This window comes from Cervus canadensis, chromosome 7 (assembly GCF_019320065.1).
Source record: "Cervus canadensis isolate Bull #8, Minnesota chromosome 7, ASM1932006v1, whole genome shotgun sequence".
NCBI lineage: Eukaryota > Metazoa > Chordata > Mammalia > Artiodactyla > Cervidae > Cervus > Cervus canadensis.
In genome coordinates this window covers 17,049,070-17,063,774 of record NC_057392.1, presented here as the reverse complement: position 1 = coordinate 17,063,774, position 14,705 = coordinate 17,049,070, and the positions used below count along the sequence as shown (strand labels likewise).

Below are 14,705 nucleotides of genomic sequence, written 5' to 3'. Positions count from 1 at the left end.
TGGGGAATATTTTTGGCATTAATGGAAGGGAGCAGAGATACTGTGTGTCTTGAATGTGGGGACAATCCTGACAGTGATGTTTTGTCAGAACTTCCTCAATGCTGGTAGCAACATGATTGAGGAGCCCTTGGGATGAAGTGTTAAAATTTATGCCAAATCATATCAGGTAACATTAGGTATTTTTTTTTTTTTTTTAGATATAATTGACAGAGTAAACTGCATATAAAATGTTTGAGTGATAGATTTAGATGTGTTACACCCATGAACCCATCACCACAGTGAAGATAGTGAACATACCTCTTACACTTAAAGGTTTCCTCTTCATAATTGCTTCTGCTTCTCTCCCAACCCCCAGTAACCTGTGACCTGCTTTCTGTAACTATAAGTTAATTTGCATTTTCTGGAGTTTTATATAAATGAAATTATACAGCCTGTGCTCTTTTTCTGGATTCTTTGCACAGTTATTTTGAGATTGATCCATTAATTTGTGTTACTAAATGTCCTTATTGCTGAGTAGTATCCCATTGTACAGACACAGTAATGTGTCTAGTCATTCACCTGTTAATGGACATTTGAATTGTGTTCACTTGGGGCTCTTGAGAAGAAAGCTGTTCAAGAACATTCATGTGCAAACCTTCATGTGAACATATGCTTCCTTTTTTCTTGTGTAAACATCTACGAGTATTATAGCTGGATAAAATGGTTATGTATGTGTCATATTAAAGACACTACCCTACTGTTTTCCAAAGTGATTGTATTATTTTCCCTTTCCACCAGCAGTTTCTCTACATTCTTGTGATCTTGGTCTGGTCAGTTTTTAAAATTTTAGCTTTTTTAGTAGATGTGATGTCTCATTATGGTTTTAATTTGTATTTCATCTATTACCAGTGATGTTGAGCATCTTTTCATGTGTTTGTTTGCCATCTGTATATCTTCTTTGGTGAGGTATATAGTCAAACCATTCTTAAAAATTAGGTTTTTAAAAATTTCTTGTCTTGATAGTTCTTTATGTATTCTGGATATGAGTCCTTTATCAGATACATACTTTGCAAATATTTTCTTTCAGCCTGTGGTTGTCTTTTCATCCTCTTAACAATACCTGTTGAAAAACCAGAAGTTGTTTTGGTGAAGTATACTTTATCTATCTGTTCTTCTGTGGATTTTCATTTTGGTGTCATTTTCGAAATCTTTGCTTAATGTCAGGTCATAAAGATTTTTCTCTATAAAGTTTTCTTTTATAGATTTTACAGTTTTAGATGATACATTTAGATCTATGATATGTCTTGAGATAATTTTTGTTTATGGTGTTATGTACATATTAAAGTTAATTACCTGGTGGCTCAGATGGTAAAGAATCTGCCTCCAATGCGAAGACCCAGGTTTGATCCCTGGTTTGGGAAGATCCCCTGGAGAAGGGAATGGCTACCCACTCCAGTATTCTTGCTTGGAGAATTCCATGAACAGTGGAGCCTGGTGGCTACAAACTATGGGTTGCAAAGAGTTGGACATGACTAAGCAACTAACACTTTCATTATTATTATAATTAGTTTGACAAATGGATATTCCCTTGTTTTGACACCAAGTTTGAAAAGATTTATCTTTTCTTTTCTGCACCTTTGCTAAAAATCAGTTGTTCTTATATAACAGGTCCTGAAATCAGGTGGTTAGTCCTCAACTTTGCTCTTTTTCAAAGCTGCTTTGGCTTTTCTAAGCTGTTTGCATATACATTTTAGAATAAAATTTTCAATTTCTAACAACGAAAAAAAGCCTACTGGGATTTCGGTTGGGATGGCTTTGAATCTGTAGATTAATTTACTGCTTATTTTGTTTTTTAATTTCTCACAGCAGCATTTTGTGGTTTTCTTTGTATATGTTTCTCACATGTTTTGTCAAACTTGTCCCTAAGTATTTGTTTTTTTTGAAACTCTTGTAAAAAATGTTGTTTTCAAAACTTGCTCTCCAATCAGGTCTTATCCAATAAGCATGTGGCTCCTGACCATCTGTTGCAAATCTGCCAACGCATCGGTCCCATGCTGGATAAAGAGATCCCACCCAGCATTTCAAGAGTCACTTCTTTACTTGGGGCAGGAAGGCAGTCTTTGCTACGTACAGCAAAAGGTACCTTAATTTGAAGAAGTGTTCTGCTTTGTATTACTAGCTTAATAATTACTATAATTGTGAAGTAATGTAAGCATTGTGGAAGAAAGGTGATATGTAACTAAAAACCATGCTGTGGACTATAAAATTCTCTGCATTTAGCCTAGGCATTGAATTCTATTACGTCAGTGTTTAATGGGTCCTTCTGCATTTTAAAAAATGATAAAGGTATAGATGTTAAGCTCAAAAGCTTGAATTTATTCTGAGATGTGTTTGAGGTTTTATCAATGTGAGTTCTTAATTTTCCATTTTGTAGCTCACTTATAACTTCATTGAATGTAATTGTATGTGTCTAATAAACTCTTTAAATGCTAGAGTATTTCATTTGATATTTAGATTCTGCAAGCCCTTTGTTATAAGGGGAAGTGATTTTCTAAATTTGGTAGCATTTTGAAAATGAGCACCAAAAATGTACAATTGCATGGTTCTTTTTCCACCAGTTTAATTTTTTGCAAAATTGTGTGGTAGCAAAATGTTTGGAATTGCTGTTTTTCTGTTAGCTTGGTATAAATCACTTAGACTGAGTATATGTATGTGATACGATCTATGTATACAACGTGGCTTAACTGCTAATGGGCAAGAATGTTGGCTCTTCTGATCCTGAGTATCCGTCACGTTCATCCCTCACGATGATTTTTAAGATCTGTTGCTGTTGTGATGCTGCCTCTTAGATGCCCCACCAGTGTAAAGTTTGACTGAGAAAGAACAACCCTTCCTCTTGGTTCCATGCCAGACTGGTTTGTCAGCGTTAGTTGTTTCTCAGTGCTCTGCCTAGTCACGCCACACTGTGGCTCGAATCAGGAAACTGTTCATATTCCTCCTTTTTCTGTGTTCTACTCACCTTGTAATTATTCTGTTTTAGGTGGTTATATAGTAGTTGCTTGGGTAGCCTGTTTTCTTCTGTTTTCTTTACTTGTGTCAAGCTCAATGTTGTTTTGTGACGAGCACTGCTTTAGAACTGGCAGACTGTAGAAGAAGCTCTTCAGCAAGCTGTCCTAGGGTAGGGACTATATTTCTCTGTTTGTTTGTACTAGTGACACGAGAGGATGCCTTGTAACTGATAATGATAGTGGTAATGAATTCATTCCTGTAAAACATGATATGCCTGTTAGTTTGGGGCACCCGAGGCTCAGTGGAGGTTTATATAATGCCTTTCTTCCCTTCCTCCTTCAGTTGTGCAGAAGCTAGTTTCTAGCACAGCATACTCTGTGCTCTGCTATCTCCTCTAGAGGGGGTTAGACAGTTTTCTTTGTATATTTGCTAAGAGGGATAGGACTTCACAATTAAGTGTTCAGACTCACAGGTCCTACATGTGCTCTTGTGTAAAGGATTGTCTCTGATCCTAAAACAAGAGGAAAGCCATTTGTCAATACTAAGGAGATTAAAGTCATGGTAATATTGGCCAGCATTAATTTTAAACTCAGTAGCATTTAAATAATTAAGTCAAGGATTTTCATATAAGTGAAAAAAAATAAAATTTTCCTTACAAAAACATCCATTTTGGGAAAATTGGATCAGTTGCGATTAAGACATTTATCACTAATGATTGTATGGTGTAATTCTGTGATGAAAAATAAAAATCCATTTGGCATTGAGTAGGACTTGGAATCAAAAGATCTGGTTTTATGGTCCATCTTGACAAGTCATTTGCAGCGGATCTCTTTAAAGGTCCTGGAACCTTTGAGCCTCAGTTACCTCACTTGTAAATTGGCGATAACACCTACCTCACAGGGTTGTTGTGAGGATTCAATGAGATGATGTATGTGGAAAGCACTTTGTAAATTGTAAAGTGCTACACAAATGTTAGTTGTTGTTGTTGTATCTGAGATGTCTTAAATTTTTTTTTTTTCTTTCAGAAATAGTCTAATAAACCTCTAGGGCTTTTCTGTTAAAGTATATTAGTTGGTAAACCTTTTAATAAACAGTTTATTACAATATACGTAAGTATTCTATAAAATCTTTCTTGGGGTTAACTTTCAAGATTTTATGTGTATCTAAAATTCATTTTAAAGACTGCAGGCACACAGTTTGGAAGGGCTCTGCCTTTGCTGCTCTTCATAGAGGAAGACCTCCTGAAATGCCGGTGAATTATGGTTCCCCACCAAATCTTGGTAAGTGAGGTTGACTTTTCAGTTGCCCAAGATAATTTTTTAATTTCTTGACCAACTTTGTAACTGCTGTATTAAAACTTTAAAGAAGGTGCTGGTAATGTTTCAGATAATTTCTTTCCTAAAATTATTACTAAGAGTAACAAAAGGTAATGAAAAACAATCTTATTTAATAAATCTGTACTAGTGCTTATGGTAGAACAGAATTGGGAAGAAACTTCATCGTTAGGATTTCTCAAGTGTTAATTTTTGTGGCCCTCTAGAAATTGTTTTGGAGTTTTTCTTAGCTTCTCACATACTGGCTTCCCCTTAATCATTTTCGTGTTTTTATTTCCTAGTGGAGATCCATCGAGGAAAACAACTCACAGGGTGTTCCACTTTTAGCACAGCATTTCCAGGAGCTATGTATCAGCACATAAAAATGCACAGGAGGATTCTTGGACATCTGTCTGCTGTTTACTGTGTAGCATTTGATAGGACAGGACATAGAATCTTTACAGTGAGTTACCATTTTAAAGTCAATTTGGTATCATCTGGAGCACTTTAGTGTGCCTCACGATTATCTAGGAAAGCTTAATTCAACCTGTCTTTTCCCTTTCTCAGAAATTTTGACTTGGTCTGGTGTGGGGTCCGTGCATTTTTGCATTTTTATTTGCATTTTTATTAAGTATCCCCTGTGATTCTGAAGCAAATAATCAGGCCTTGTATGGTGTTTGTGGATTACCTCCAGCTCATTCTAGACCTACTGAATTAGGTTCTCGTGTGTATTAAACAAAAACAATCCAAAAAATCCCCCTACCTTAATCAGAAAGACCCTCTCCCCTCAAAATCCAAATGTCTACAGGTGATTCTTATTCACATTGATTACTCGTGATCTGGGGAAATTGATTAACACCGAAAGATTATTTTATAATTATTATAAAGCTACATGTAAATTTTTGGAGTTTAACTTAACATTTCAGTGTTTTAAGGGAAAGTTAGGATGGATAAGAAGTTTAGATTTCATTTTTCCATTGTTGAGATTCACAGTTGATATTCAGATATTTTCTGGATGGATGGATACTGGATGGTACTATAAATTTGAGACCCTATTGCTTAGTTATTTAAAATGAGGGCTTTAGTCCCATTGTTTTTTGTTTTTGAAATTGCCACTTACGCAACTTGTGTCCTAACTAATACTTACCAAGTTATTTAACTTAATGTGAATGAAACAAACATTTATCTTTGTTAACTGAAATGGGTGAGCCTTGGACTTTTGGTTGGACTTACTATATGGCAGAGAATTTGGAGAAAATAGTATTTATAATAGGTCTAAGCCATAGAAATGAAAACTTCAAGAATGTATCTTTTTTATTATTTGATTTGAAGGAAAAAAACATTGTAAGTGTTCTTGGCCATCAGATTCATAATTTGAAGAGTATTCTTTTTTTTTCAGAGTATTCTGTAGTTGGAAAGAGAGGAGGAGATACAGACATTTAATTTGTGTGACAAGTGAATGTTTTTTTTTTTTAATGAAATATAAGACTTATTGTATTAACATTTTATCTTGGGGTGTATTTTTTCTTAGGGTTCAGATGACTGTTTGGTGAAGATTTGGTCAACACACAATGGCCGCCTATTGTCCACATTAAGAGGTCATTCTGCAGAAATTTCAGATATGGCAGTGAACTATGAGAATACAATGATTGCTGCAGGGAGCTGTGATAAAATAATTAGAGTGTGGTGCCTGAGAACCTGTGCTCCGGTTGCTGTGCTCCAAGGCCACACGGGGTCCATTACATCTTTACAGGTAAAACCCCCTTCAGTGTGCACATCGGTGTACTGTCTCCTTTTCCTTTAAATGGTCATTATCTTTGGAGATGAGAAATAGTAAGATGCTTAGTAATTACATGATCTATTTTAAATTTAGTAATCAGGAAAATACAATCAATCAGAGTTCCATGAGTCTTGGAAGGGTGATGTAATAGATACCTAGTGTAGTTAAGAGCTTTACTGGAATGACTTAGTGTTTCCCTTAGGTTTACAGTTGAACTGAGTGAGTGGCAATTATATACTCATGGTGACAGGTTAATAATTTTTCTCCTTTAAAATTTGTGGATTTTGATAAGTTGATTAAATTAGCTGAACTATATTTTTTGTTTATTGTGGACATTAATTTTGAACTGTATAGATGGTAGACAAAATAGTACGATGATCCTTTATGTGTCCATCAGCCCTGGCCAGTTCTTCTTCATCTGTTTCACCTTGTACCTAAAGCAAATGCTGGATTTCATATCATTTCATCTGTAAATGCTTCAGTATATCTACTGTGTTTTATTAAAAACACAACCAAAAACATTATCATCACACTTGTTTGTTGATGTTCAAATTTCAGAAAGTTTCATAAATAGGCTTCCCTGGTGGCTCAGCTGGTAAAGAATCTGCATGCATTGTGGGAGACCTGGGTTCAATCCCTGGGTTGGTAAGATCCCTGGAGAAGGGAAAGGCTACCTACTGTCGTATTCTGGCCTGGAGAATTCCATGGACTATATCGTCTGTGGGGTCGCAAAGAGTCACACACAACTCTTTCATAAACAGCATTATTTTATGTAATTTGTGTGAATTAGGAACCAAAGTCAATACCTTACAATTGGTTGCTATACATTAAAAGAATTTTACAACAAGTTGCACCATCTTGTCCAATTTTTTTGTAGTTTCTTTGTTGAGGAAATTGGGTTTATAGAGTTTCCACAGTTTGGGTACCATTTGCATCCTTGTGTAGATTAACATCTTTCTTTGTGTTTCTTGTAAGTTGGTTGTTGGGTCCGGAGTAGTAGTTTTATTTAATGTGTATGAGAGTCACTTGGAGGCTTTGTTTAAAACACAGATTGCTAGGCCCCACTGCTTAAGATTTTGTTTGATTCAGAATGTTGGAGGTAGGTGAGGATCATTGATTGAAATTAAAAGATACTTGGTTACCTTGATGCATATGCTTTTCCAGGTGGTCTCTCTGTATGTGTAGTTGCCTTAGATCCATTAGTTACAAGAATGGTAACATTCAGTCACTTTTTAGAAATTACGTTTTGTTAGTAATTAGGTAATGATTTATAAGGCCTTTTAAGGCATGTTGGTGCCTCTGATTTGAGTTTGATTAAAACAAGGAAAGTGGTTTCATTTTCTTTCTTTTTTTTTTTTTAATTTTACCCCCTCCCCTGGTTTCATTTTCATATGTGAATTTACCCAGGCTATATGTTGAGTGGCCTATAAATAGATTTGGTGTGAAGTTCTGTGATAAAAGTGACTTTTCTTAACTCCTGTGGTCAATATTTTTAAAGAACAGAGGCTGCAAACTTGTTTTTTAAGCATGACAACTAAAATTGGGATTGTGTTTTACTTTGAATATTGGAGGAAAATCTTTGGTTTGCGTATTTGTTTTTTGACAATGAGTATATTGTTCTCTAGAGGACTTTATAGGTTAAAAATTAATTCAAATCACCACTATGTTCCACAGGTTTTAAAATTTTAAAGTTTGTTATGAACTTATAGACAATATCACAGCAAGTAAGAACATTTATAGTAAGTAGTTGGTGAGCGTATCTGTCTTAAAAAACCATTATGGGATTGTTCATTGTGAGAGTGAAGCTCTGGTCTTCAATGAAAGCCCCATTGTTCTGATAATAGGGGCCCACCTGTATTTATCACCTACCAAATATATCAGAAAATTTACTTGTGTGGTAGTAAGTTTTTATACATCAGAAGGCTTATCTGTGCTTGCTAGTGGTTACTCTGAAGTTCAAACACAAGTGCATGATATATTAATCTTTTTCATGTTCTTTGCCCTGTTGTTACTGGCATGTATAAACCATCCTAATTGTAGTAGTGGCTTTCTTTTTTTTATTAAAAAACGATAAGTAATATTGTTTGCCAAAAAAATTAAGACAGTAGTTAATAGCAAATAATATTGAAAACTTCCATAATCTTACCATTTAGAATAATCACTGTTAGTATTTCAGTACATAACCTTTCTCATGGGTAGCAGTATACAATATCACTTATAATTTACATTCTCAATAGTGTTAGTATTAGACTAACTGGATTAGAGTTAGAACCTTTTGTCTAAGAGTATCAAGTAACATTCTTGGGGAGTAAGAGACATAATGCATAGCTGGAAGCTATTAATAGAAAAGTTGGATGAAGGTGAAAAAGTATCCAGAGTACTAATCAGGTCAGTCGCTCAGTCATGTCTGACTCCTTGCGACCTCGTGGACTGCAGCATGCCAGGCTTCTCTGTCCATCTCCAATTCCCGGAGTTGGCTCAGACTCGTGTTCGTCGAGTCGGTGATCCCATCCAACCATCTCATCCTCTGTCGTCCCCTTTTCCTCCTGCCTTCAATCTTTACCAGCATCAGAGTCGTTGCTAAGGAGTCAGTTCTTCACCTCAGATGGCCAAAGTATTGGAGTTTCAGCTTTAGCATCAGTCCTTCCAGTGAATATTCAGGACTGATTTCCTTCAGGTTTGATCTCCTTGCAGTCCAAGGGACTCTCAAGGGTCTTCTTCAATACCACAGTTCAAAAGCATCAGTTCTTCAGTGCTCAGCTTTCTTTGTGGTCCAACTCGCACATCCATATATTACTTCTGGAAAAACCATAGCTTTGACTAGATGGACCTTTGTTGGCAAAGTTAATGTCTCTGCTTTTTAATATGCTAGGTTGGTCATAGCTTTTCTTCCAAGGAGCAAGCGTCTTTAATTTCATGGCTGCAGTCTCCATCTGCAGTGATTTTGGAGCCCAAGAAAATAAAGACTGTCATTGTTTCCATTCCCATTCCATTTCACAAAGTACTACATAGAAATTATGTAGCCAAGATATGGAAAGCCCAGAGGGAGGAAGCTTGAATTTGAAGGCATTTAGCAGTTTGATAGGTGACTGAGAAGCTTGGCAGACATTTTGACAGACTTGTAGGGTTGGGGAGGATATATCTTGGAAATATCCATGCATAGTAAAATCAGCTATTGATGAAATTTCATCAGAGTACTAGAATTAGTAAAAAGGAAGTTTGAGAACTGAAGCATACGACTGAATTTAGTAGTTCAGTAGATGGTTTTAACAGCAGACTAGATTCTCCTAAGAAAATCAAAGAGAGAATTAATGAGTTGGCAGTGAGGCCAGAGAAAAGAAACAAATGGAAGCACCGAGTGAAGAGTTTAGAATGTACCAAAAGAGGTTAATAGAGAGGAAATGCTGAAAAGATTCCACATGTGTATACATATATATATGTACCATATGTGTAACTGAAATTCCTGAAGGAGAAAATGAAGCAAAAGCTGTGTTTGTAGTGATAATAGCTGAGAAGTTTGCAAAATACACTAAAGAAATAAAGCCACAGATTGAAGAAACACTAAGGTTCCTGAACAGAGTAAATACACAGAAAACTACAACTATGGAACATCACAATAAAAGTTTTTTTTTTTTTTTAATGTTTATTTAACTGGTCTGGGTCTAAATTGTAGCATGCGGGATCTAGTTCCCTGACCAGGGATCAAACCTGGAGCTCCCTGTGTTGGGAATGCAGAGTCTTAGCCACTGGACTACCAGGGAAGTCCCACAATAAAAGTTTTAAAACCAAAGACAAAGAGAAATCTTAATCAGAGCAGAAAATACCGAAGGAGCAAGACTGATGGCCAGCTTCTCAGTAGAAGCAGTGGAGGTTCATAGACAAAGGAGTGCTTTTCTGAGAGTGCTGATAGGAAATGACTGAACCTACTGAAAATCCACTGAAGTGTGATAAACACTTTTTCAGATAGATTCAGAGTTTCTTAGTGATGGGACAGCACTAAGGGGAATTTGAAATAGTATTCTTCAGGCAGAGAAGGAATGTGATCCCAGGCTTGGAGTAATAAGAAGGAATGAAAAATTAAAAAAAAATGTGTATGGGTAAATGGAAATAAACATTGACTACCTGCAACAAATATAATTTCTTAGGGTTTTAGATTATATATAGAATTAAACTGACAGTAATAAGAGCTTATGTGTTTGGAGTTAACTTCAGTATTAGTGTAGATCTTTCTGTTACTGTCACATACCACATTCCCTCTCACTTTTGTAGTTTTGTTCATCTTACTCCTTTGCTGAGTGTGTTTTTCTTGTTTTCCTTATAATTCCCTTTCTTATCTTATAAGCTGCCTTGGATGTCTGTGGACCAAATGGGTCTTCCTTTCTGTAGCTTGTTTGTGTAGCACAGTTGAAACTTTGTTAAACACAAGTGTTAACCCTATTCTGAAGTTACAATGTAATTCTTTTGTTATATTACTTTTATGGTTTTGTTAAATATTTAAAATGTTGATCACTTGGAATTTATCCTGCGTTACAGTCTGAAGAATGGATCCATTTTTCCCCAGATTGTTGCATAGTTGTCTCTTTACCATTTATGCATTTATGGTCCATCGTTTCCCCACCTGACTGAGATGGCTCCTTTGTTGTATGTCCTGTGCATTAGGGTCCAGTTCAGACTTCACAGTTTTCCGTTGGTCTTTCTGTCATAATGTACATACTGTGCCCCAGAGTTTTAATTATTGAGGCTTTGTGTTAGGTCTTACAGCAACAGGACTAGATCTTTACTTTCTCTTCACAAAAGTTTTTCTGACCGTTCTTATTCATTTCCAAAATAATCTTTTATTGAGATCACATTATAAATTAGAGATTGACTTTCCTTTTTTTTAATTGGTTATGAGTTCTCACTGTAGTGTCACCTGTATTTTGGATTTCTTGCATGTTACTCAAAGTGTCAATTGAAATTACCTTTGAAAAACTTAAACTGTAATGTTAGTGGCAGCTCAGGAAACTGATGTGTAAATGTTTTTATTCCTTTTTAGTTCAGCCCCATGGCGAAAGGCTCGCAAAGATACATGGTTTCCACTGGTGCTGATGGGACTGTTTGTTTTTGGCAGTGGGATTTAGAATCCTTGAAATTCAGGTAAGTGGCTGTAATTATTTAGTAAGTTTTTTCTTTTTTCATGATGTTACAGTTTAGTCTAAAAATGAAATCTGATTATAAAGAGAAATTATGTATTGTGATTTGCCTTTTTACTTTTGAACTTAATTTTTGATACATACAGTACATATACCATATTGACTGCTGTTTACACTGTACCATTTAGATATTTGGGTATGTTAAAGGGGCAGAGCCATTCTCTCTTAGTGGTCACATGTTTTTGAAAAAGTGATAGTATGTGAAATATTTTGAAAAATGTTAGAAATATACATAATTATATGCATAGGCAGAAATTTAGGCAGGAATTATTTAAGAATCAGACCTGGATTATGGCCCTACACTGCCCATCATGGTACCCCACTAGCCACACATCTCTGTTGAACACTTTGGTTGTGGCTGGTGCAATTGAGGAAATCGAATTATTAAATTTCTAACAGATATGATTCAGTAATTATAGAACTTTTAAGCATATTTTAAACAACTTGAGTATGTGAATTAATTTTTCAACTAGAAGTTTCATGAAATCTCAGTACAGATCGAGTATTTTTGATGAAAACTTTTCAAATTGAGATCTATTATAAGTGTCCAGTATGCTATGGAAGAGTTAAAGGATATACTATGAAAGCAATTAAAGTTCTCATTAAAATTTTATTAACATTGTTGTGGTATTTTGGATATATTGGGTTAAATGGATTAAAACTAATTTTATCTTTTTACTTAAGATGTGGCTGCTAAAAATTTAATGTTAGATATGCAGCTTGCTTTCTTTTTCTGTTGGAGCCTGCTATCATCTGGTGGTTTTAGAGCCTGTTCTGTGGCCTTGATAATGGGTTCTCTTACACTCTCTGAGCTTTAATCACCTCAGTTACAGAACAGTGGTTAGTGGGCTTGCTCTTTCTGTGTACTAGGATCCGTGTAAGTTTGGGGGTTAGATAGTCCTCTCACATCCACCCACCTATAACAGCGTTTGTGGAAATATTTGGTATACGATGAGGTACTATAGAAGTAAGATGGCAACGTTTATGTATGCTAGATTAAAGCTGTTATCTTTTTAAAAAATTTATTCTTAATTGAAGAATAATTGCTTTAAAACATTATTTTAACTTCCTGCCATACATCAGCATGAATCAGCCAGCCATAGATACATGTATGTCCCCTCCCTCTTGAACCTCCCTTCTACCTCCCATCCCTTCTCAGCCCTCTCAGTTTTACAGAGCCCTGGTTTGAGCTCCCCGAGTCATGCAGCAAATCCCCATAACTGTCTGTTTTACATGTGGTAGCGCGTATGTTTCAGTGCTGCTCTCTCCGTTCATCCCACCCTCTTCTTCCCCCTCCCCAGCCCGTGTCAGTAAGTCTGCTCTTGGTCTCTGTGTCTCCCTTGCTGCCCTGCATATAGGTTCTTCAGCACCATCTTTTTAGATTCCATATTACATGCATTAATATTCGATACTTGTTTTTCTCTTTCTTACTTAACTTCACTTTTGTATAATAGGATCTAGGTTCATCTACCTTGTTAGAACTCACTCAGATGCGTTTTTTTTTCATGGCTGAGTAATATTCCACTGTACCACAGCTGCTTTATCCATTCATCTGTTGATGGACAATCCATGTTGCAACTTCCATGACCTAGCTATTATAAATAGTGCTGGAGTGAACATTGGGGTACATGTGTCTTTTTCAATTTTGGTTTCCTCAGGCTATATGCCTAATAGTGGAATTTCTGGGTCATATGGTAGTTTTATTCCTAGTTTTTTTTTTTTTTTTTTTTTTTTAAGGAATCTCCATACTGTCTTCCATCGTGGCTGTATCAGTTGACATACCCACCAGCAGTGTTAGAGGGTTCCCTTTGCTCCACACCCTCTCCAGCGTTTATTGTTTATGGGTTTTTCGATGATGGCCATTCTGACTGGTATGAGGTGATATCTCATTGTAGTTTGATCTAGATTTCTCTAATACTTTAGAGTGATGTTGAGCATCTTTTCATGTGTTATTAGCCATCTATATGTCTTTGGCGAAACGTTTGTGTAGGTCTTTTCCCCACTTTTTGATCGGGTTGTTTGTTTATCTGATATTGAGTTGAATGAGCTGCTTATGTATTTTGGAAATTAATCCTGTCAGTTGTTTCATTTGCTATTATTTTCTCCCATTTTGAGGGTTGTCTTCTTCACCTTGTTAATAGTTTTCTTTGCTGTGCAGAAGCTTTTAAGTTTAATTAGGTCCCACTTACTTATTTTTGTTTTTATTTCCATTACTGTAGGAGGTGAGTCACAGAGGATCTTGCTGTGATTTATGTCATACAGTGTTCTGCCTATGTTTTCCTCTAAGAGTTTTATAGTTTCTGATGTTACATTTAGGTCTTTAATTCATTTTGAGTTTATCTTTGTGTGTGGTGTTAGGAAGTGTTTTAATTTCATTCTTCAATTCTTCATTCTCCATTTCTCCCAGCACCACTTATTGAAGAGACTATCTTTGCCCCACTGTATATTCTTGCTTCCTTTGTCAAAAGGTGCCCATAGGTGCGTGGGTTGATCTCTGGGCTTTCTGTCTTGTTCATTGGCCTATCTTTCTGTTTTTTATCATACAGTCCAGATGACTGTAGCTTTGTAGTATAGTCTGAAGTCAGGAAGGTTGATATCTCCAGCTCCATTGTTCTTTCTCAAGATTGCTTTGGCTCTTTGGGGTCTTTTGTGTTTTCATATGAATTGTAAAATTTTTTGTCCTAATTCTGTGACTAATGCCTTTGGTAACGTGATAGGGATTGCACTGAATCTTTATATTGCATTTGATAGTACAGTCATTTTCACAATACTGATTCTTTCAGCCTAGGAGCATGGAATATCTCTCCATGTGCTAATGTCATCTTTGATTTCTTTTATCAGTCTCATAGCTTTCTGTATACAGGCCTTTTGACTCCTTAGGTAAGTTTATTCCTAGGTATTTTATTCTTTTTGTTGTAATGGTAAATGGGATTGATTCCTTAATTTCTCTTTCTTGTTTTTCATTGTTAGCATATAGGAATGTCAGTGATTTCTGGGTATTGATTTTGTATCCTGCAACATTACTAAATTCACTTATTAGCTGTAGTAATTTCATAATAGCATCTTCAGGATTTTATATTTATAGTATGATGTCATCTTCAAACAGTGTGAGTTTTGCTGCTGCTTTTCCAACCTGGATTCCTTTTATTTCTTTTTCTTCTGTGATTGCCGTAGCTAAGACCTCCAAATCTGTGTTGGATAATAGTGGTGAAAGTGGACACCCTTGTCTTGTTCCTGATCTTAGAGGGAATGCTTTCAGTTTTTCATCATTGAGAATAATGTTTGCTGTGGGTTTGTTGTATATAGCCTTTATTATGATGAGGTAGGTTCGTTCTATGCCCATAAATGGGCAAAATAAGCTTTTGAATGTTGTCAAGAGGTTTCTCTGCATCTGTTGAGATTATCATATGGTTTTGATCTTTCAGTTTGTTA

General features: G+C 35.8%; 1 protein-coding gene across 1 annotated transcript in view; it reads left to right on the top strand.

Moving 5' to 3' along the window:
- The window catches only part of BRWD1 (bromodomain and WD repeat domain containing 1), a 123,660-nt gene that overhangs the window by 16,948 nt on the left and 92,007 nt on the right, over positions 1-14,705 (top strand). Inside the window, exons 5-9 of the mRNA XM_043474437.1 lie at positions 1,968-2,118; positions 4,170-4,268; positions 4,604-4,764; positions 5,833-6,054; positions 11,117-11,217. Of these exons, the coding sequence (XP_043330372.1) occupies positions 1,968-2,118; positions 4,170-4,268; positions 4,604-4,764; positions 5,833-6,054; positions 11,117-11,217 (734 nt within the window). The remainder of the gene's footprint in view (positions 1-1,967; positions 2,119-4,169; positions 4,269-4,603; positions 4,765-5,832; positions 6,055-11,116; positions 11,218-14,705) is intronic.